This window comes from Bos javanicus, chromosome 9 (genome assembly GCF_032452875.1).
Source record: "Bos javanicus breed banteng chromosome 9, ARS-OSU_banteng_1.0, whole genome shotgun sequence".
NCBI classification, from domain to species: domain Eukaryota; kingdom Metazoa; phylum Chordata; class Mammalia; order Artiodactyla; family Bovidae; genus Bos; species Bos javanicus.
In genome coordinates this window covers 32,057,720-32,080,795 of record NC_083876.1, presented here as the reverse complement: position 1 = coordinate 32,080,795, position 23,076 = coordinate 32,057,720, and the positions used below count along the sequence as shown (strand labels likewise).

At 37.6% G+C, this 23,076-nt stretch overlaps 1 protein-coding gene and 1 non-coding gene across 2 annotated transcripts in view; one reads left to right on the top strand and one right to left on the bottom strand.

The window, feature by feature from the left end:
- FAM184A (family with sequence similarity 184 member A) overlaps positions 1–23,076 on the bottom strand; it is a 123,499-nt gene that overhangs the window by 42,218 nt on the left and 58,205 nt on the right. The window contains exons 5-9 of the mRNA XM_061427452.1: positions 22,061–22,258; positions 18,271–18,393; positions 7,993–8,154; positions 5,929–6,050; positions 5,000–5,150 (exon numbers count right to left, since the gene is read on the bottom strand). Of these exons, the coding sequence (XP_061283436.1) occupies positions 5,000–5,150; positions 5,929–6,050; positions 7,993–8,154; positions 18,271–18,393; positions 22,061–22,258 (756 nt within the window). The remainder of the gene's footprint in view (positions 1–4,999; positions 5,151–5,928; positions 6,051–7,992; positions 8,155–18,270; positions 18,394–22,060; positions 22,259–23,076) is intronic.
- TRNAR-CCU (transfer RNA arginine (anticodon CCU)) lies at positions 5,663–5,735 on the top strand. Its single transcript has one exon. It is a non-coding gene; the product is annotated as a tRNA-Arg (tRNA).

The following is a 23,076-nucleotide window of genomic DNA, read 5'->3' as shown; positions in this document are numbered from 1 at the left end:
GGCCAGCTTTAACATGTCCTTCTCCTTTACCAAAGTATTCCATCAAATTTGTTCCTTTATGATTTCTCTTGTAATTCTCAGTGAAATAAACTTAATTCAGGTCCTATTTGGGTGGAATTATTTGTATTTCATATAATTGACAACCTCCTCTTTGGATGCCCTGCCTCAGGTTTTCTTTATTCAGCAACACCTGAGAGCTGACTATATGCCAGGCACAGCTTAAGCTGCTGGGATGCAGCATGAGCAACACAGGTAAAGAACCAGCACTCACGGAACTACATTCTAACAGGAAAGAGAATCAATATGATGCTATATGGTAACAAATGTTTCGAAGAAATACAAGGCAGAAAAAAAGAGTGACAAAGGGAGGCTATTTTAGGGGAAGTGGTCAAGGAAGATCTTTTTTGAAGATTAAGAGCTGTGCATAGGGCTTCCCTGGAGGCTCAAGGGTAAAGAAACAACCAGCCAATTCAAGAGACATGAGTTAGATCCCTGGTCCAGGAAGATCCCAAATACCATGGAACAACTAAGACCATGAACCACAACTGCAGAGCCTATGCTCTAGAGCCTGGGAACTGCAACTACTGAGTCCATGAACCCTAGAGCTTGAGCTCTGCAACAAGAGAAGCCACTGCAATGAGAAGCCTGTGTGCTGCGACAGAGTAGCCCCTGCTCACCTCAACTAGAGAAAAGCCTGCTCGGAAATGAAGACCCAGCACAGTCAAAAATAACTATTTTTTTGAAAAAAAGGTTTGAGCAGAGAATTGAACAAATTGAGGAACAAGCCATGTAGATCTGGGGAAGGTGAATTCCATAAGCATTGGAAGATGCAGAGGCCCTGAGATGGACTAAGCTTGGTGCGTGTGGTCCAGAAACTCCACTCCAAGGAGTCCAGTATGGCTGTAAAAAAAGAAGGGAGACAGTGGCAGCAGATGACATGCAGACAGAGGCCAAATCATGAGGCTCCTGCAGGCCACAGTAAGAGTGTGGAGTGCACTCTAAGAAGGTGATGGGAAGCCACTGGTGGATTTGGAGATTACAGTACCATCATCCAATTAATATTTTAAAAGTCCCACTTTGGTTGGATGGAAAACAATTTGTAGGTAGATAAGAGAAGAAGCAACGAAACCAAATATAGGTTCCAGGTGCGGCGCAGAAGGGTAGCGGAGGAAGTGGTAAGACATGAGCAGATCTGGATGTACCTGGAAGGCAGAACAGTAGAAAACGCTGGTGGTTGGCTGCACAGCATGTGAGAGAGGAGGCAGTCATTCCTTACTGCTTAGATGGCTAGGCAGTAAGGAACGACAGTGTCTAGCAGGAGCAGTGCGGCTTAGGCTATGGTGATGGAGGGATGCATGCTATGTATTCAAGAGCTCTGTTTCACACATTTTAATTTAGTTATTTATAGTGAGATGTCTCCATTTAGTCCTCACTTCAATATTAAGCTTTCTTTAAAATAAAAAAAAAATTCAGCATGTTACTCTGCTATCCACAAACCTTTGAGAGAATCTCATGGCTTATTGAGTAAATTTTGACCTCCTAAGACAAGAAGTCAAAGTTTTTCACAATGATCTCCCTCCCCAACTGTCCTGTTATTTGTCAGTATTCCTTACAGTGTCTGGGAAATTTGAGTATATTTTGTCTGATAATATATTGAGTATACATTGAGTATAAATGTCTGATAAATGAGTAAAAATATTTGTGTTCCCCCTTCACCTTATTCAAAAGCCACACTACAGCTGACCTCCTCAGTGAAATCCTACCCAATCACATTGGCTGTATTACTTTTCTCTAACTCAGTACTCCTACCCAGTAGTATGCTGATAAATGTTTTAACAGCTCTCTGAAAAATGAAGCCCTCATCTGTAGCATTTGTTATACCTAGGATGTAAACACTCTCGCCATGGATGACTGCAAGCCATGATGACCCTGATGACCCTGAATGTGGAGTAGAGAAGGTACTGGCAAACCAGCTCAGTGAGCTGGTGGCACCCCAACACCACTGCTTCCACAGTACTAACAGTCCAGACCATTTATAAAGTCACTTACAGCAAAGTGACTTTTACTGAGGTGTCTGTACACAAGTCTTTCCCCTATTAGACTGTAAATATGTGGAGGGTAAAAACTCTGTCATATGCATTGCTACAACCAGCTAAATGACCTTGGGGCCTCAGAGTTCAAAATGGAGAGTCAGACCTAAACAACAGAATTCCATAATTCTATGTCTGAATGATCCATGTGTCTCTCAAATTTCTGAGTTCACTGATCTGAATGGGGGCGCTGGAATACAAAGTCATACTTCCTTATAATTCCAAAATAAAATCTTCCTTGAAAAAGATGAAACAGAAAAATAAATGAGGACAGTTTAGGCTCACAAATAGAAAATATGATCAATGAGGAATCTATATAATCATTTTTCAACTAAAGAAAAATAAGACTGTATTTCTTCTACTTTAAAGGAATTCAAATGTGCACACCCATTAGCCCAGGAAGCAAAATTAGTTTTGGACTAAAGTATAATCATTGAATAGAAAAAATAGAACACAATGAAATAATAACAGAAGACTAAAAGATATAAAGTTAGGCTCTGACTGGAGCACAGAATGAAAATAAAAGCTTCTGGAAATTTTCATAAAATAAAAAACATCAAACTAAAGAAAAATAAAATTCTCATACTTGTCTATGCCCATTTTTTCTGATATATAGGCCATGAGGGTGAGTTTAAATTAAACCCATGTGAAAGACAAATTCTTTTACTTCTTTGGTCTAAGCAGGATGAAATACATGTAAGCTAAGGCACAAAAATTAGACTTGTGTTCAGCTTACTCAGAAATGATTTAAATACATGAAAATACAGATCCTCTGACACCCTTTCGTAACAGATGCTTCTGCCCAGGCCCTAACTGTTTCCTGTTCTATCTGCCACTTTGTACTCCCTTAATTTCACAAAGCTCAAGCCAGGTCTGTTTTCCCCAAGTGTGGAAGGGTGCAGGCAGTACCGCCGTGCCAGAGTGAAAGCGCTGGAGGGGGCGGGGCAGGGGAGGTAGCTTTGAGGAGCAGGTATGAGCAGCAGTCAGGCAACCGGAGAACGGTGGAGCAGGCGGCAGAGCACAGCCTCTAGGAAACCATCCAAAATAATCTGCAGAACAAGATCCAAAGGGCCAGGAAGGGTCTTCTGTCCAAAACAAAGTTCCATGAAAAAGACTGCTGGTCCTGCTAGAATGTGTCCCATCTCATATATCTACAAAGACTGAACCCTCTAATATAATACTGACTTCTACTTTAATGCGAAATCCTTTGTTTAGTTTTCTCTTAACTTCCTTCAGGTAGACAATCCTGAATGTAACAGCTATTTGCCAGCTTATCTACGGTAATGTGTGTGCCCTACGCATTTTAGAAGCGGGAAAAAGGAAGATGTTGTAATTTTGGAAATGGTCTCATGGCCTGAAGCAGTACAGAACAGCTTCACCTTTGGAGGCAATTAATTCTTGGTTACCTTGATATTTATGGTTAATCTGCTTTGAAAACAGATTTAAAATTTTTTTCTGTAAAGTTGGCAAACATTGCAGCCACATGTAATAAAATATAATACATAGAACTAGAACCAGATGCAAAGCATTATATCCCCTTGGGAATGAACAATGTAGACTAGATGTCCAAAAAAAAAAAAAAAAAAAAAGACATGACAAGGATACCAGAATATCAGAGAGGCATGGAGGAAATCTGAGTAAATGGATAATGAATAAAATAACTTGATAGAAAACAGGTGGGAGAGGTGGTGTGCCCTCTTTACAGTGCCAAATCCAGCTAGAAAATGTCTAGCTCAATAGATCCTGATTGATTGAAAAACAAGGCAGACTTTTAAGGATGTTTTTCTTTTTTACTGTAAATTGAATTATGTGGTATAATTAAACCTTCCTAGGTACAGAACATCATACAGGAGTATTACCACTCTACCCAGTAAAACATGTCCTTCTAGATCCCTAAGGAGGGATGTAAAATAACTACAGAGAAGGTAACTAATAAGCAATGCTAACATGGGGACCAGCTGTTAGTGAGAGTTGTTTTCTTATTTTTGTGTGAGTTTCAAAGGTTTCAAATTTATTCACAAAAGCTCATAAATATTCCTGGAGGTATACTCCCTTTCCAGAGTAACATTGTAAATTACTATGAAATACCAGTCACAAATGGGCAGGCTCAAAGTACTCTAGAAAGATACTGCATGTATGTACCTATGTAATAAATAATCCTACAAAAAAGCCTATCCTATTTATTTTGAAATTCATCGTGATCACAAACAGAAAGATAATAGTGGATTTCTGGCACTAAATTGCTGAGCTGCTTCTTGTCAAGTTCTGCACTTGCTTATCAACTGGTGACTCATGCAGTCAGTCCTATTTAATTATTGGCTTTCCAGGAGACTGTTAAGAATTCATAAATTTAGAAGTTGTGTAAATGAGTGAAAATGTGCAAATTCGCTTAATTATAGGTGCTCTGGAAATAAGCGAGCCTAACATAAGAAGATAGATTTAGAAAAACCACACCTTACATTTATGTCATTTTGAAGCATAGCATGCAACTTCCTGCTGGTGAGAAAGAAGAAAATTGCTCACTTCTAGTAAGTGGTTTTAGGAAATCGCGATAACTTTTAATAAATTTTACCCTCCATTGCCCAAATGCTATCTAATGGCTTGGAAAAAAATGTTATACTTTCAAACTAAAACTTTTCCATTTAAAACCCTTAATTTGTTCAGTTCAAATATTAAACCAAACAACTGTAAGTGCTTCTCAATATTTAGGACTGTATATATAACATAATTATTAAGCACACTATTTCCTAAGTTTAAGAACATTTCCTTGATTTCATACAATCTAAAAAATTTAAGTTAGTTCTATAAAAAATAACAAAATACAGTGAATTAACACATAATGTTTTATACCTCTTTAGCTAGTAAATGTCGAGGAAAATGATCTTCCCTAATCCACAGACTATAATTACCTGGTTTAAGAGATCTTCTACTTTCTTCTGCCATGAATCCCTGGCTGCATTTTTCTCTCGCTCTTTTAACTGCAAAAGTTGAGACATTGCTGACTTTTTATCCTCTTCATGTTGAAGCCTTAACTCTTCACGAAGTTTGGAACACTCCTGTCTAAAACAGAATAAATGTGTTTAATTTGTAAAGAGAATTTTTCCTCTCAATAACTACAGTATAGTTTGTTCGCAGGTTTTCTAAGCATTTAACTAATCTGCCTCAAAAGCTGGCTCAGAGTAAGAGGTACTTATGTTATCAATAAGTTAAGGGCCATAAGGTAAACTGGTAACTTACCAAGATCACTGATTAATCAAATTACCAAAGGTAGAATAAGTTCTAGAACAATAAGTCCTCTGACTTCAGATTAGTTCTCCACCTGTATTATAGTCAGGAGAAGGAAATGGCAACCCACTCCAGTATTCTTGCCTGGAGAATCCCATGGACAGAGGAGCCTGGTGGGCTGTAGTCCATGGAGTCGCAAAGAGTGGGACACAACTTAGTGACTCACTTCACTTATAGTGAAGCCAATGAAATAAAAAATTATCTGTATTTAAGCAGAAAAACAGAACTCCAATTTCTCTGCATTTAACCATGGGAAAAATTAATTTAAAATGCTGCTACTATGGACTTCCCTGGTGGTCCAGTGGCTAAGACTCTGTGCTCCTGATACAGAGGGCCTGGGTTCGATCCCTGGTCAGGGAACTGGATCCCACATGCCACATTTAAGAGTTCACCTGCTGCAGCTAAGACCCAGCACACCCAAATAAACAGATCTTTTTTAAAAAAGGCTGCTACTACATCTTTAACAATGAGACAATGTAAGCCATAGAAATAGAAAACCATTTCTTTTTGCATATGTGTATAGTAAGATGACATTAGAGAGTAAAGCATGTACCTAAGGTTTTCAGTCCATTTCATCTCTAAGTCATGGGCCATTCTGTCCACTTGTAGTTTCTCCTCTTCTTTCATGGCAGCCAGTGTTTCTTCATGCTGTCGCCTCTCTTGCTCTAGCTTACTCTGAAGAATAAAAGCTATCAATAAAGACTAGTCTTCAAAGTCACTGTTGCTTATGTCAAGTAAGGAGAGTGCCTGCATTATAACTTTTAAATTCTTACAGCACAATAATCGATAGTGCTATCTATAACAATTATTTGCAATTTTATGACAATAAAATCATGGTACCCATTTTATCTTTTAAATGTCCTTGTGCAAGACATATTTTATTAAGGCTCATTCATTGACAAGTTATTTTAAAAAGCTTAAAATCAGCATTAAATTAATAACCTAAGCTTTCCATATCATAGGTATCTAAGAATTTAATTATCTTCACCTGAACACACACTATATAGGCAAATATATTATTAAAATTCATTCCCATTCATATCAAAAGTATGCTATCTATTTAAAGCTTTGGCATTATAACTGTACCTCAATGACCTGATTAAAATAATCATGAGAAGTTTAGGCTTCTATTTTTATCATGTAACTTCAAACCAGTGGTCTACTGGTTTATGTTACAGTAATAGACTACGAAATATATGACATCTCTGTAGAGGAGCATAAATCAAGTGGTTTTCTGGAGTGTGGGGCTGGACGTGACCTGTCTGGACAACACTGATAACCACTGACCCCTGCCAGCAGCGTACCTGCTCTCAGGGCACAACAGAAAAGGAAGAGATGCTGGTTATCACAGTGACCCTTTCTGGATCACCCACTTGCTGTGGCATTGTTGAGGAACATATCCAGATTTATGGGAAAGCAGGAAGTTAGTGCTGAAATTGTTGACCTGGCTGCTGCTGCTGCTGCTAAGTCGCTTCAGTTGTGTCCGACTCTGTGCGACCCCAGAGACGGCAGCCCACCAGGCTCCCCTGTCCCTGGGATTCTCCAGGCAAGAACACTGGAGTGGGTTGCCATTTCCTTCTCCAATGCATGAAAGTGAAAAGTGAAAGTGAAGTCGCTCAGTCGTGTCCGACTCTTAGCGACCCCATGGACCGCAGCCCACCAGGCTCCTCCGTCCATGGGATTTTCCAGGCAAGAGTGCTGGAGTGGGGTGCCACTGCCCTCTCTGGTTGACCTGGCTAGTAAGCAGTAAATGGTGAAACCTGAATTTAGCAATCTTAGCCAACTGTCATTTTCACTAAGTCATCTCCTTCGAGGAATTATTTTTTCCACCAAAGACAATGTTGAATGGAATAGAATTACTCAAAATAAGAAATCTCTAGCTACTGTCCTCCTAGTTGTATGGTTCATTTCTCTATCTTCTAAGGCAGTCTAAATATTTGCTCTGCTTCATGAGACTTGAAGGGGAAAGACAAACCTTTCCCAATATCTGTAGGTCATGGAGAATCACTTAGTTGCTATAGACCAGAGTTCAAATTCTTACCAGTTAAGAGAACTGTGCATACTATTAATATTATGGGTTGAATATTATTATGGGTTGAATTGTGTTTCCAAAGAGATATGTGGAAGTCCTAGCACCCCAGTTTCTCAGAATGTGATGTTATTTGGAAATAGAGTCAGTGAAGATATAATTAGGTAAGATGGAGTCAGGCTGGAGTTGGTGATGCCCTTTGTCCAATACAACAGGTATCCTTACAAGATATAAGGACACAGGAAGGATGCCATGAGAATACAGAGAAGACTGAAGTTGTGCTGCCACCAGCCAAGGAACACCTGACTACCAGGAGCTGGAAAAGGCAAGAAAGATCCTCCCTTAGAGGTCTAAAAGGGAGAATGGCCCTGGGAACACCTTGATTTTGAACTTTCAACCTTCAGAACCATGAGAGAATAAATTCCTGTTGTTTTAAGCCACCATGTTTATAGTCTAACTTAGCTATGTCAGCCCTAGGAAACGAATACACTATATATAATGTGATGTTTAAAATAAACTTTAAGCAAAGTAACTAAATCATACTTTTACCTCGCTGATATTTAGATTATAGTAGGATAAAGACATTACCTCAACATTTAACAGAGCATCCTTGGTCTCCTTCAGCCTCCCTTTAGTCAGATCAAGCTCATTCTGAAGTCTTTCCTGGGAGTCCTGAAGGCTGGCAATGAGTCCTTCGGCAGAGCCAAGACCTTGTTCGCTTTTGCTTACCATTTCTTGGAGGTGGCCAATCTGCAAGTAAATACAGTACTTTCAATACATCCCAGTGTAATTGACTAGCAAACAGTCACGTTTCTTAAAGACTTTTCTTTAGATGTAATTTTACTGATGGATCTTTCTTGATGAATTTGGAAGAAGCACTCAATCATGACAGTCTTCATCTATTTTTTTTTGAAAAGACCTCTATATTTGTGATTTCCCTGTGTCATGGCAACCATGTAAATAAATGGATACCTCAAGCTCCTGGGAATTCCTGCTTATATCATATAATCAAATACCTATAACAAAGAATTGAAGTAAGATAAAGATTATGCCCAAGACTGAGGGGGAAAATATTTTTTTAAATACAAATATTTTAAAAATTGCTCTTTAAAACGGAATCACATATTTCATTTGAGCCCTGTTCTCCATCTATTTATAAAAGTGACAGATTTTGATCAATAGTGATAAACTGATAATGAAGCTTAAATTAGCGTATGCTGTGATTTCTGTGTTTCCATAAAAAAAAAAAACTGTGTCATGAAATTGTTGAGTTAAATTTATACACTCTTGAAATTAGCTAATAGACAATGTGTTAATTAAGCAGATTCATACCCGCAAGTGATGAGAACTAAAATCAATAAATGAAAATGCTTTAAATTACTTCACAGGAAAAGGCTATGACAAAAACATCTCATTTATATAAAACAGTCAAGCCTATCAAAACCCTACAGAAATGACAACTGGTAATTTAAAAATAATACCTGAATATTTCTCACTGTAAATACATATATTACAAAGAAAACTGGAAATCCTTCAACCCCTCTCTAACCTGAAATTCCCTGTCCCCAACTTCCTGTCTCCTTTCCATGCAGATGTATGTTCATGCTGAGCAAATGTGGTGATGGGAGCACTTTATCTTGTTAGTATCTTTAAAGGAATGCCAACTTCATAAAATGAGCTGGGCACTTTCAGTTTTTCTGGGCTCTGAAATATTTTCATAGCTAAGATTTACTTGCTTTTTGAAGATTTAGTAAAAGTCATTCACTAAAATCCTCTGGATCTAGTACCTCTTTAGTATATGTGGGACTGATCAGTTTCTTTCACGGCTATATAGTTGGTCTGGCCAGGCTGTTTAACTACTTTGAGTCATTTTAGAAATTTAAATTTTCATAAAAAGACATCAGTTTTCCCTAAATTTTAAAATTTACCAGCATATTATATTTGGCAAAACTAATACAATATTGTAAAGTTTAAAAATAAAATTAAAAAAATAAAATAAAATGGAAAAAAAATAAAATAAAATTTACTAGCATATTTGTACATAATATTCATATATAGTGTTTTAAAATTTTTCTGTCATTGTATTTATGTCACGTTTCCATAGTCTATATAGTTTGTGTCTTCTCTACTTTTTGTATTGATCTGGCTTGCCATGAAAGTGTTCTGCAGCAGTGAATGAATGAATGTAAGAAAAGTGACTATTAACAGAGTTAAAGAGTACTGAACTTAGCAAAAAATCTAGTTTCAAGTTCTGGGTCTGTCAATACAAAATAGCAGTATAAACACCTACCCTATAGAGTTATTATAATAATTAAATTCTAGAATACGTGGGAAAAGATTTTTTAACTAGAAAGCAACATACAAATATTAGGTACCAATCAATAAGGAAGGGACAATTAAAGCTATCAACGAGAAGAATAATTTTCTTCCATAATCCAGAAAGTTTTCAGATAAATAAGGGTTATATACACAGAAGGAATACATAAAAAAAAAAAAAACTTGTAAATAACAGTATTCATGTAGTTAAACAAGGAATTAAAGAGTGTTCAAGAAATAAGAATCTAATTATAGACAGAATGAATATGTTTAAATAGGAAAAAACTTTAAAATTCTGTACAATAAGCAAACTTTCAAAGAACATAACTGATTAAAGTTTGTTTTCCAAATATAATAAAACTGGTTATGTACGGAACACATCTGTTGCCCTTCATTATCAGAACCTCCTTTTGTCACTAGGGGAATCTATCCTCCCTAAGGGGCCAGGAGGTCTCAGCAGGGCTTCAACCCAACTCCAAGACTGAAACATTCACTAAAGCATACACAAATAAGGTCATCTCATTCTGTTGACCATGGGGACTGGTCGGGGCAGGCACATGATTAAAGAGACCTCAGGACTTTTAAAGGAGCTCCTAAAAAAGGCCATTTCCAGCTGCACACATACCTAAGAGGATGCATTACTGAAGAATTACCACACAAACAGAGAAAACCCAACTCAACAGAAAAAGAGAAACTGAGCTCCAGTGTCAAGAAGTTGCGTTCCGAATCTGGTCGTGACTGATGCTAACATTCTCCTGGGACTTTTCAGCCACATGACTCAAGAAATTTCCTTAGGCCAGTTTGAGCTGGGATTTCTGTCACGTGTAACAGAGATCAATACTCAGATTCTTCTTGTCAACGTGCACACCGAAGGAATTACAGTGATAGAAGCCTCCTCCCTGGAATATCTAGCCACACTTATTCTTCTCTCTAATCCATTCTTTATGAATATTTCAGATTCAACTTATTAAAATTACAAATAAAAAAAATAAAAATTAAAAAATAAAAAAAGAAAGATACACACTTCAAAAAAATAATAATAAAATAAAATACAATAAAATTACAAATATGAATATGAGTGTCAGCTCTACCCCCATGCAACCGTCCACATATTTGTACCCAGCATCTTCCAAATGCTTTCTGTTTCCTTCAGGATAACTTCTAAAATCTTTCAAGGGGCTTACAAGGCACCTCGGCATAGCTCCTGCCTAACTCCCTGGTCTTGGTTTGGCAACATTCCTCCACGGCTTTTATATTCATTGGGGGGAAGAGAGGCACTGTGGTTAAGCATTAATTGAGTTCTGAAATTTCACTGCTAGGACTGCAATTCTGGCTTTACCCAATTACCATGTGACTTGGGCAAGTCACGTAACTTTTTGTGATTTAGTAACTAGTATTTACTGCATGGGATTATTTTGAGACTTAAGTGTATAAAGGAGAGAATATACTGAAACAATGCATGGGTCATAGTAAGAACTAAATAAGTATTATTATACTATAGTTACTTTTGTATTTCATCTATAATACTGACATCCCTCCAATTCCTAGAAACTGCTCATGTCTCAGGGCCTTTGTGGGAGCTTTCCTCAGTTTATTTTTGTAGCAAACTCCTGTTAATCACTTACCACCATTCTGTAATTTTTGCTGAATTTCTACTGTAAATTTTGTCAATAATCTTTAAGCATTTCCTTAGCTTCAATACACTGGAATGTATATTCTCCTCTTTATGGCTTTTACACATGCTGCTAAATTCCTTTCCAGGAAAATCATTTTATATTCCCATCAGCAGCTTTTGGTGTTTATTTCTTTACCCTTATCAATGCTGCATGGTCTTATGTTTTTCTTAATCATTGTTCATTTTATGGTAATGAAATGACATCTTACTGATTTCATTTCCAGTTTTCAAATGATAGTGATATTAAAATTGTTTTCCATGCATTTTCTTTAGCCCATTTAAAAAAAACTACACTGCATTTTTCTTACTGTTTTGTAAATACTCTTCTGCTGTTAAAGACTTAAATTCTGTTACTCATATAGTTTGCCAATCATTTACTCCACCCTCCCAGTTTTTCCTCTCTCATAGTTTTGTTGGTGGCTCCACAGTAAAGAATCCACCCTACAATGCAGGAGATGCAGGAGACACAAGTTCAGTCCTTGGGTTGGGAAGACCCCTGGAGAAGGAAACCGCAACCCACTCAGTATTCTTGCCTGGGAAATCCCATGGGCAGAGGAGCCCGGTGGGTCGCACTCCATAGGGTCGCAAAGAGTAGGATGCGACTGAGCATGCACACACAATTTGATACACAGAAGTTTTAGTTGTAACTACAAATATTCTGTTTTTAATTCATGACACTGACATGGTATTTCAAAAGGCCTTCTCTGTCCTTTTATTTTTGTCCCTGGTATTTTCATATTTTATTTATATTCATGATTTAATATTACATTTCAATGCTTAGCCCATCTGGGATTTTTTTGGTACCAGGTTGAAGAAGGCATCTAACTTTATTTTCCTCTTCTCTTCCATTGATATGTAGTCTTAAAAAAGTACTGTCATCCACTATGATTCAGATTAAACCTGTTAACTCTAGCTTCTATCCCACTGTTCTGACATGACAGAAAAGTCCTCAGAGCACTCTTGACTGAATGACCTTTTCAGGCCTCACAGTCTGCCTCTAATCACTGTGTGACACTGTGAGGCACTTCCAACCCTCTTTAAGTATTTGCTTTCGCGGTTTTCTAATACCCATTCATCCTTATTCTCATGCTTTGATACCTCCTTTTCAGTTTTGTTCCCTGGCTCCGTTAATTCAATATTGGTACTCCACTTGTTACCAGCAATCTTCTCATCAGCTATCCTTGGGTGAACTCTTCTTAAATGGCTTCAAGAACTGCCTGATCTTTAGCTCCAAATCCACACCCTAAATTAAGTTCCAACAGAGATATCTTACAATCACCTCAAAGTCAGTATATCTGAACAACTCAATGTCTTGCCATTCAATGTGTGTTTTCCCCGTAATTCCTGTCTTGCAACAGTGGCATCATTACCTGTCCCAAACACCCAAGGAGACACCTGAGTCACTTTCTCCCACTCACCACACCAAACCCTATAAATTCTATTTTAAAGCTTTTTAATTTTTATATTTTATTGACATACAGTGGATTTCCAGCAATATATTAGCTTCAGGTATACAAAATAGTCAGAGAAGGCTATGGCACCCGACTCCAGCACTCTTGCCTGGAAAATCCCATGGACAGAGGAGCCTGCTAGGCTGCAGTCTATGGGGTCGCAAAGAGTCGGACATGACTGAGCGACTTCCCTTTCACTTTTCACTTTCATGCATTGGAGAAGGAAATGGCAACCCACTCCAGTGTTCTTGCCTGGAGAATCCCAGGGACTTGGGCTGCCGTCTATGGGGTCCTTAAAGGCATGTCAATAAAATGTGTTTAAATGTGAGACTGCACAAATCCATCCATATTTTCTTACTTATTCTGCTACTGCTGCTGCTAAGTCACTTCAGTCGTCCCAAGAGTGGAAATGCTGAATCATAGTAGTTCTATTTTTAGTTTTTTGATGAACCTCCATGCTGTTCTCTACACTGACTGCACCAATGTCCATTTCCACCAACACTGTACAAGGATTCCCTTTTCTCTACATCCTGGCCAACATTTGTTATTTATAGACTTTTTCATAGTAACCATTCTGCCAGGTAAGGAGTGGTATCTTGTTGTTTTTGACTAGCATTCTCTAATAATTAGCAATGTTGAGCATCTTTTCAGGTGCCTGTTAGACCTTTTTCCAAAGAATACATGTGGATGGCTGTCTAGGTCTTCTGCTCATTTTGTTTTGATCTATTTACTTTTTTCTATATATACTCAGTATATTTTATTGCATGCCGTGTGTGTATGCTCACTCGGTTCAGTTGTGTCTGACTCTAGGACCTCATGGACTGTAGCTCACCAGTCTCCCCTGTCCATGGGATTCTCCAGGCAAAGATCCTGCAGTGGGTTGCCATCCCCTCTTCCAGGGCATCTTTCCGACCCAAAGATTGAACCCATGCCTCCTACCATCTCCTGCACTGCAGGTGGATTCTTTACCACTGAGCCACTGAGAAGCCCATTCTGCTCATTTTTTGACTGGGCCGTTTTTCTATATTGAGTTCTATGAGCTGATTATATATTTTGGATATTAACCCCTTATCTGTCATATCATTTGCAAATATTTTCTCTCATTCAGTAAGTTGTTTTTTCTTTTTGTCAATAGTTTTATTTGCTGTGCAAAAGCTTTTAAGTTTAATTAGGTCCTGTTTGTTTATTTTTGCTTTTATTTCTTTTACCTCAGGAGACAGATTCAAAAAATATGGCTACTAATATGTCAAGTATTTACTGATCTACTACCATTTGTTAGGCAGCATAACAACTGTGATAGACCACTGTACAACAAACAAATCCAAATGATTTTCATTTTAACAAAATACTGAAAAAATATATATAGACTTCAAAAGTTATTTTCAGAAGAAAATCAACAGCTTAAAGTTTTTTTAGTGTATTTCTTTATTTGCCTGAACCACATCTTGGTTGTAGCCTGCAGGATCTTTAGTTGAGACAAAGAAGATATCTTAGTTGCGGCAATGTGGGGTTGAACCCGGGTCCCCTGCATTGGGAGTGAGGAGTCTTAGCCACTGGACTACCAGGAAACTCCCCAAAATCAACAACTTAAATATTATAAGAACATTTTAAAAGATCATAATGGTCAGACTGATTGATGATTCAGCTTACATTTTGCCTTCAGGGGTGATCCCAAAGTACCATTTCATAGGATTAAATGGTTATCTTCCACCTGAGATTTTAAATTCACTAGCTTCCCTTAATATTCTGTTATGATTCTGGAATTCATGAATTTATCATCTAAATACATAGTTGAACTATTTATGTTTTTAGGCTATTTCACTTGTAAGGGTATCAAGATACATCAACTTACAAAAATAGGACATTCTCTAATTTTTTTTCTAAAACAATCACTTTCAGTCTTTACAAACTACCTCCCTAAGTCTTTCTTCCTGTCTTTCCATAAATGTTCCTATTTTCCATCCAATAAATGTAAGTGGGATAAAATCTTTATTTAAAAGGCAAAATTTTCTGACTTGGTATTTTTTAAAATGCAGCTATATGTGATTGGCAAGAAGCACATGTAAACATTAGGATGCAGAAAAGCAAAGTCAGTAGATGAAAAAATATATATCAGTCAGCTTATACAATATCAAATAACAAAGACTAAGCCAAAAAGAATGATTCATTAAGTAGCTAAAGCAATTTTATATTTGTATGCATATAACAAAAGTCTCTAAATATACAAAGAAAAAAATGATATAGAATGTAAGAAGAAATAAGCAAACCCATCATCATAGTATCAGTTTTTAGAAGCTGATAAATCAAGAAGATAAACCAAAAAGAATACAAAATATTTGAAGAAAACAGCTTAAAATTCTAATGAACGGGAATATAGACTACATTGCATTAAACAAGTGGATGCACTCAGAATATTAAACTTCTCTCATATGAGAGGTTACTATGCTTGCCTTAAAAAGTTTCACAAATTATTTTCATATGAACCACAACATCATTAAGGTTAAAGGCATTTTGATCTCACACAGCTCTTCCAGAGAACAGAAAGGGCACAAGTCCTGCTTCATTTTATAAGGCTAATATAACTTTGACTCCAAAACCAGAAAAGGATGGTATAAAAAAGGAAAAGCACAAAGCAATCTTACTCAAGTCTAGACTTCAAAATCTGAGAATATAAAGAAATACTATGTTTAAAAAAAAGAACAGGAAATTAACATGTAATACAGTTTTATTAACTAAAGTACAGATTTTGTTTAAACTTCACGTTTTATGCTAGTGTCCACTATTTGTTTTCACACCTTATTTAAGATTTTGCATTGTATTTAGCTGCACTGAGCAGCTTCAGCTACATGCAATGAATCCTGATAAATTTTCTTTTCATTTTTATTGTTACAAATATTTTCCTTTCTACAACTTCTTAGATATACCCATCACTTAAAAGTGGACATTTAATCTCCAAATACATGGGATTTTTAAAGTATCTTCAATATTAATTTCTCATTTTGATGTTAATTTCTCATTTAAGTGCTTTCTTCTCTGCAATCACTTTCTGTGTTTTTTCAGTCTTTTAACTTTATTGATAGTTTCAATGGTTAAGTCAAAGACCTCTCTTGATAAATGTCACATTGCATTTGAAAATATGTGGGTTATTTTCAGGTATCTTTTGATACTTATTTCTAACCTAAGTCCACAGTGATAAAAGAACACACTGTATGATTTTAATAGACTATGAAATATTTGTACATTGTTTTATGACCCTGGATATGCTTCAGTGTCTCCTGGTGTATAGTCTATGGGAACTTGAACAGAATCTGTATCCTGCTGTTGTATGAAATTATATAAATCTTAATTATGTTGAATTGTTTCTAGTGCTTTTCAGGTCTACTATATCCTTCTACTTTTCTGTCTATTCATTCTATTATTTTTGAGAGTCTGATATTGAAACTACAACTAAAAATATTAAATTTATCTACTTAAAATTAATTGTAATGTACAGTGAAGTAGTCAAAGTCACTCAGTTGTGTCTGACTCTGCGACCCCATGGACTATATACAGTCCATGGAATTCTCTAGGCCAGAATACTGGAGTGGGTAGTCTTTTCCTTCTCCAGGTGATCTTCCCCACCCAGGGATCAAACCCAGGTCTCCTGCATTGCAGGCGGATTCTTTACCAGCTGAGCCACAGGGAAGCCCAAGAATACTGGGGTGGGTAGCCTATCCCTTCTCCAGGGGATCTTCCCAGCCCAGGAATCGAACCAGGGGCTTCTGCAATGCAGGCAGATTCTTTACCAACTAAGCTATCAGGGAAGCAAAAATCTTAATTTATCTATTTAAAAATAATTGTAATGTATAGTGGAACTATAAAGAAAATAAAAAATGTATAATCTGGCATGGATAACTAGGACTTCTTCTAGAACTTCAAGGTTGATTTAAAATTATAAAACTGATTAATGTAAGCTGCAGTCCACTGGGTCACAAAGAGTTGAACACAACTTAGCTACTGAACAACAACAAAGGTACCACATTAAGTTAAACAAAAAGGAGTTAGATCCCAAGAGATGCAGAAAAATCAACATCAATTTGTGATGGTTTTTTAAATTAGGAAACTTAGAGAACATTTACAAAATAAAACTTCAAAGAAGCATCATAATTAACTGTGAAATATTGACACCCTTCATTTTAAGAGCTGGGAATAAAACAAGAATGCTTATTATCTCTGGAGATCTTAGCCAGCAAAGTAAGGCAGGAAAAAAATGCCCCAGGGTGAAGGGAAGGTAGAGGCAGACTAGGGATGAGTCAGGCATATTCTTGGGGAGCCGTTCTAAAATGGCACTACAATATTATCAGGGTGCTAAAACATAATTGAGAATGTATCCAGAAGGAAAATCAATTATGTATTTATCAGAACTCTTCTCAGTGAAGTAACAGTAAGTAGGTTGGAGGACTACTTAAACCACTTGGGAGTAAGGAGGAGAACTCCAGGGCACTTGCATGAGAAACACAGATGGTCACTAAACCACCTTTTAATGAGAGAAACCACAAGGATCACAGACCCTGAGGGAGGTGTGAAGGGGTTGATCCTGAACAATCAGCGACAGACTGAGCTAATATCAGTAACAATCTAATTCTCTACTGTACCCTAAAGCCATGCTTGGTACCTTTCTCTGAATAAATGTTTAAAGATAATTAAATAATACCAGTTGCAAACCATGAACCTGCCTGGGGCACTCGGGTTTTGGTGTGCTTTCTGTGAGCAGAAGAGTGATGAGAAAGTAGGACATAAAGACTGTTTGGCAAGATGAGGCTAGTGAGGTACAACAGCTGTCAAGACGAGATGCGTCAAGAAAAGGACTTGCTTTAGGAACACCAGTCTAGGAGCCCCATGAAAGATGAGCTGGAACGGAAAGAAAAGAGGACTGTTCCAGCTGGGCTGTTGGGGGACACAAGTGAATGTGGACAAAAGAGAAAAAGTGCTGGAACAAACAATATTCTAGCCTTTCAATGGTCTTTGCATTTATTTTATGCACAACTTTTTGGATTTATAACACTTTATTACAGCCTATTCCTTATCTTTTCTTTTCCAGGCTAAACAATACTATTTTCATACAGAATTTAAAAGTGCAAAGATTTGGCATAGAGAATACGAAGTCAATGTTTTGCAAAAGAGTAGGAAAAAACCTCTTGTTTTCTTTCCTATAAGGGGATACTGTCTTCTGTTTTGCTTTCCCCCCCAAAAGCACCTTGCTCCAAATTTAGTTGTTTTTTTTTTTTTAGTTGTTTTTGTAGTAAATTTTTACATTGTGAGATATCATCAATGTATTATGAAAAATTCAACATCAAAGAAAGTTTTTGATTATTTTTACTCTACATATGTGACCTTCCACACAGGCTCATCTACTTACATGACGTTAGCAAATAAAGTACTTGCCTCTTGATTGGCTGAGTGCAGTTTGTCTTCCAATTCTTCCTTCAGGTTTTCTAGCTCCTGTTGAAGCTGATCTTTATCCTCTTCCAGGTTTAGTTTTTCCTTTTTATATTGTTCCTCCAATTCCTTACAAAAAGAAATTTAAAAAAATTAACAAAACTGCAAATATCGTACACCTCAAAGACTCCAAGAAAAAGATTATTCTGTTTTAAATTGATGCTGTGCTCTTCAAATTAGTGTTATACTTAAATATTAATATCAGAGTTAACAATGAATCTAATTAATCCTAGGGGCTTTGAGTCTATCATTCTAAATCACTTATGATGTAGCAATTAAGTCATTTTTTAAAAATGGTAAAAATATCTGCCTAATCTAGATCAAGCTGAAGTCCAAAAAAACAGAAATGTGTGCCAAAAATGATAAATCTTGTGAGATTAGAAAAATTCTAACTCTTGAGTTCATGATATACTCTTGAGTTCTTTTACAGTGACATAAAAATACAAAAAGTATTAATACTTCTGGAACTCAGTGCTCTAGCACTGGAATTTAGTGAAGGATTAACAAGTAAAAAATTAAAGTATCTAAAGAGCAATACTACTAACATTGATACTGAAGAAGACCAACTCTTTGGCAGGCATGCTACTCACTACTTGGCATATAAAAGGAATAAGACACAGTGCCTGCCCTTAATAAGCTCATTAAAGAATATATGATTAAAATGAGTTGCAATGGGGGTTGAATGGGGAACTAATAAGTTGTGGCTTGGTGTGAAACTTGTACAGAGAGAGTTTCCTAAGCACAGTTTGAAGGAGTGGACCAGTAAGAAAAGGTAGTGAAGAGGGAGCTACAACAGACTAGGCAGAAGAAAATGCATGTGCAACAACCATGGAGGAGCAAAGAGCGAGAACAAAGTGTATTACAAGTGCGTCTACAGTGTAAGGGGAGAAGACTAATATTAATAAGCAGTGTCCTGTGCTGGCAGTCCCCAGGACAAACCCCAGGTTGATGGTTTAAGGGGATGCCTCTCAGGACTCAGCATGTAGCTGTACTCAGCTATGATGTATTATAGCAAAAGGATACAAGGACAATCAGCAAAGAGAAAAGGCACTGCAGGCAACGTCTGCAGAAAACCAGACTCAAGCTTCTGAGTCCTTTCACACAGAACTCTCCAGCAAGTTGGGACAACGCATGTGAAATGCTGTCTACCAGGAAAGCTCATGAGGGACCCAGGGCTGGGTTTCTTAGTGGGCGCCGGCCACACAGGTACCCCCTTGATTAGTATGTTCCACAATTTCAGACTCCAAGAATGAGAGCATGTGTTCCACATAAACCATATTGTCTAGTTAAACAGTTTAGGCACAGCGAGCCGCTCTTATCAGGAAATGGCGAGAATTCTCATGAAAATCAACTTCCAGACACCAGGCAATGGCCAATTTTGTACCACTTTTTCTAAGAATGACACTTTCAAGGCTACTGCCTCATCTCTTTTCTGCGTGGATTTTCTGTATATTCATACCCTTTCTGGTAACTAAGTCATGAGGGATGGTGAAGTCACTTTTAGCTAAGTGTTCTTTAAAAGATAAAAGGATGCTGGAGAAAGATTATTTGGAAGGAGGATGGTTTTAGCTTAGGCTCAGACATAAACTAGCTGTGCAAGAACTAGAAAGCTTTTAGGAAACTGTCAAGTGCTATTATATAAAACATGTAACAACTATCATTAATACATGCCGACATGAGGTGGTGGCTAAGTGCCTTAGGGTCTGATATCTGAGACCTGAATTCAGGCCTGACTGACTCCTCCTAGCTGCATGTGCTTAAGCAAGTATTAACCCCTCTGGGTCTCCACCCTTCTTCAGGAAGATGGGTACAGAAATCAAACCAATAGCAGCACTGCAGGAACTAAATGAAAAAACAAGTGTAAAATACCACTGCAGTGTCAGGTAAACACGGTAAGAAATGCTAACACTTATTTATCACTATATGCTCAGATGCGTCTCGGTTCCTAACACTTTATCGCACTTAATCCTCAGGGATATTACAAGATGGATCTTATTAGGTTGGTACAAAAGTAACTGTGGTTTTGGACTGTGAATTTTAAATCGTTATAACTAGGCTCAAACCTATCTTTATTAATCAAAATAGAAACTATTATAATCAACACACTTTTTCCAATAAAAAACAATTTTGTTTATTCCTGTAGCATAAAAATCCATGTTTCAGAATTCAACGAACTCTTGGAAAGTATTTTCTGCCTCCTGCTGGTTATGGGAGCATTCTCCCTATAAAAAGTTGTTGAGATGCTTGAAGAAGTGGTAGTCAGTTGGTGAGAGGTCAGGGGAATATAGCAGATAAGACAAAACTTCATAGCCCAACTCATTCAACTTTTGAAATATTGGTTGTATGATGTGAGGTTGGGCGTTGTTGTGCATAAGAACTGGGCCCTTTCTGTTGACAATGCCAGCTGTAGGCGTTGTGGTGCATCTCATTGATTTGCTGAGCGTACTCCTCAGACGTAAGGGCTTGCTGGGATTCAGAAAGCTATAGTGGGTCCGATGGGCAGCAGGCCACCAAACGGTGACCATGACCTTTTCTGGTGCAAGTTTGGCTTTAGGAAGTGCTTTGGAACTTCTTCTCTGTCCAACCACTGAGCTGGTCGATGCTAGTTGTCATATAAAATCCACTTTTCATAACACATCACAATCCAATTAAGAAATGGTTCACTGTTGTTGCATAGAATAAGAGAAAACGACACTTCAAAGCAATGATTTCTTTTGGTTTTTGGTCATCTCATGAGGCACCCACTTATTGAGATTTTTCACCTTTCCGGAAAATTTGCTTCAAATGCCAAATGATCACAGAATGGTCAACTTTGATTTCTTCGGCAACTTCTTGTTGTAAGAAGATCAGCTTCATTAATCCTCTCAGTCAGTCGCTGTCAACTTCTGATGGCCTGCCACTGCACTCCTCATCTTCTTTGCAAAACTTCTCAAACCACCACTGCACTGTACATTCATTAGAAGTTTCTGGGCCAAATGCATTGCTGATGTTGCGAGTTGTCTCCGCTGCTTTACGACCCATTTTGAACTCAAATAAGAAAACTGCTTGAATTTGCTGTCTAGTATCATTTCTATAGTCTAAAATAAATATAAACAGCAAGTAATAAATCATTAACAAAAAACAAAGCAAGAAATGCGCATTACAATGATGTACAACATAACCACATTTATTTAAGAATGTATTCCAATATCAAAGTTCAACAACGTAAAACCACAATTACTTTTGCACCAACCTAATACCTTCATCTTCAAGTGAGCGGCCTCAGGTATAGCCTTTGGGACCTAAGAAAAAGCAGCTAGTAAGCAAAGGGCTCAGTGTTAAGGCCCCATCTGTCAGGTACCTTGCTTTTTCTACTATATAATTACTGTCTGTCGTGTATTACAATTAGCAAGCTTATTACTTAATTAAGGGCAATAATAAAACAAAAAACAGATCATTTTCCCAGGGAAGGAAACTGTCTCCAGGAGAATAAGCGCTCCAACTAATGAGGCTTCCTGAGGAGAAACCGATGTTGTTGTCTGATGAAGAGACAGCTCAAGATCAAGGGAGTGTTTCCATGATGGCTATACAAAGTAGAAATGCCTCATATCAATTTAATAAACTACAGCCCCTGTAGAAACTTTTATGTATGTTACTCTTTGAACTGAGATTTTCAGAGTGATTAGGAGATAGCAACTAGGTCATTATAGAAAGTCCACCAATTTATAATACAATGCGAAGCTGAAGTTTTACTCACCATCTGCAGTTTTTTCTTATCCCTAATCGCATTACTGTGGACAGCCTCAATTGCCATGTGGTGCTTCCAAGCTAATTCTTCCAAAGTCTTAGAATGGGCCTCATTCAGCTGAGCCACCTCCCCTTCCAGTCTACTTTGCAGGTTTTTTAGCTCCATCTCATAATATTCTTGCTGAGTTTTCTTTGCCTCATTTACTTTCTAAAATTGAACAGAAATAAAAGGTCAATCTGCTTTTTTCATTACTGCTATTTAGTATCTTAAATATTCAGTAAGTAGATAAGCTTGGATGAACTGAATGCCACAGGATTAGACCATGGTACCTGAGAATACATCACTGGGTGTTCTACAAGGTGGCACAGCCAAAATGAGTGATTTTAAAGACAATGATAAAACACACTATTATTAGGTTAGAACCAAGTGTGAGTCAGCACTTCTGCAGGCTTAAGAGAAAAAAGCTTCCTCCATGTCGAAGTGGTACACAAAACGGCTTACCAACACCGACTCAAGTTATATTAGTTGGTACAACTGTGTCAACAGCCAAAGAAAGAAAGAAAGAAAGAAAGAAAGTTAAGTCAGTGTGTCTGACTCTGCGACCCCGTGGACTGTAGCCCACCAGGCTCCTCCGTCCATGGGATTCTTCAGGCAAGAATACTGGAGTGGGTTGCCATTGCCTTCTCCGGGGATCTTCCCGACCCAGGGATTGAACCCAGGTCTCCTTCACTGCAAGCAGACGCTTTAACCTCCGAGCCACCAGGGAAGCCCATCAACAGCCAAGTATAGCCCTTTTAAGCATTAGCAATCCAATGATGAAAAAGTCAAAAGACTGTGGCAATCAAATTTTTTAAGTTCTATGGAAGGAGCATACATCACGTGTTGTGAGAGTATACAGGAAAGGAGCTTAACCTGGACGGGGTGGGAGACGATGTGGAGGTGGTGTGAGAGACACAGAGAGGGAAAGAGGTCAGCAAAGGCATTCCAGAAGGGAACACAGCTGAGCTGATGATGATGACACATTC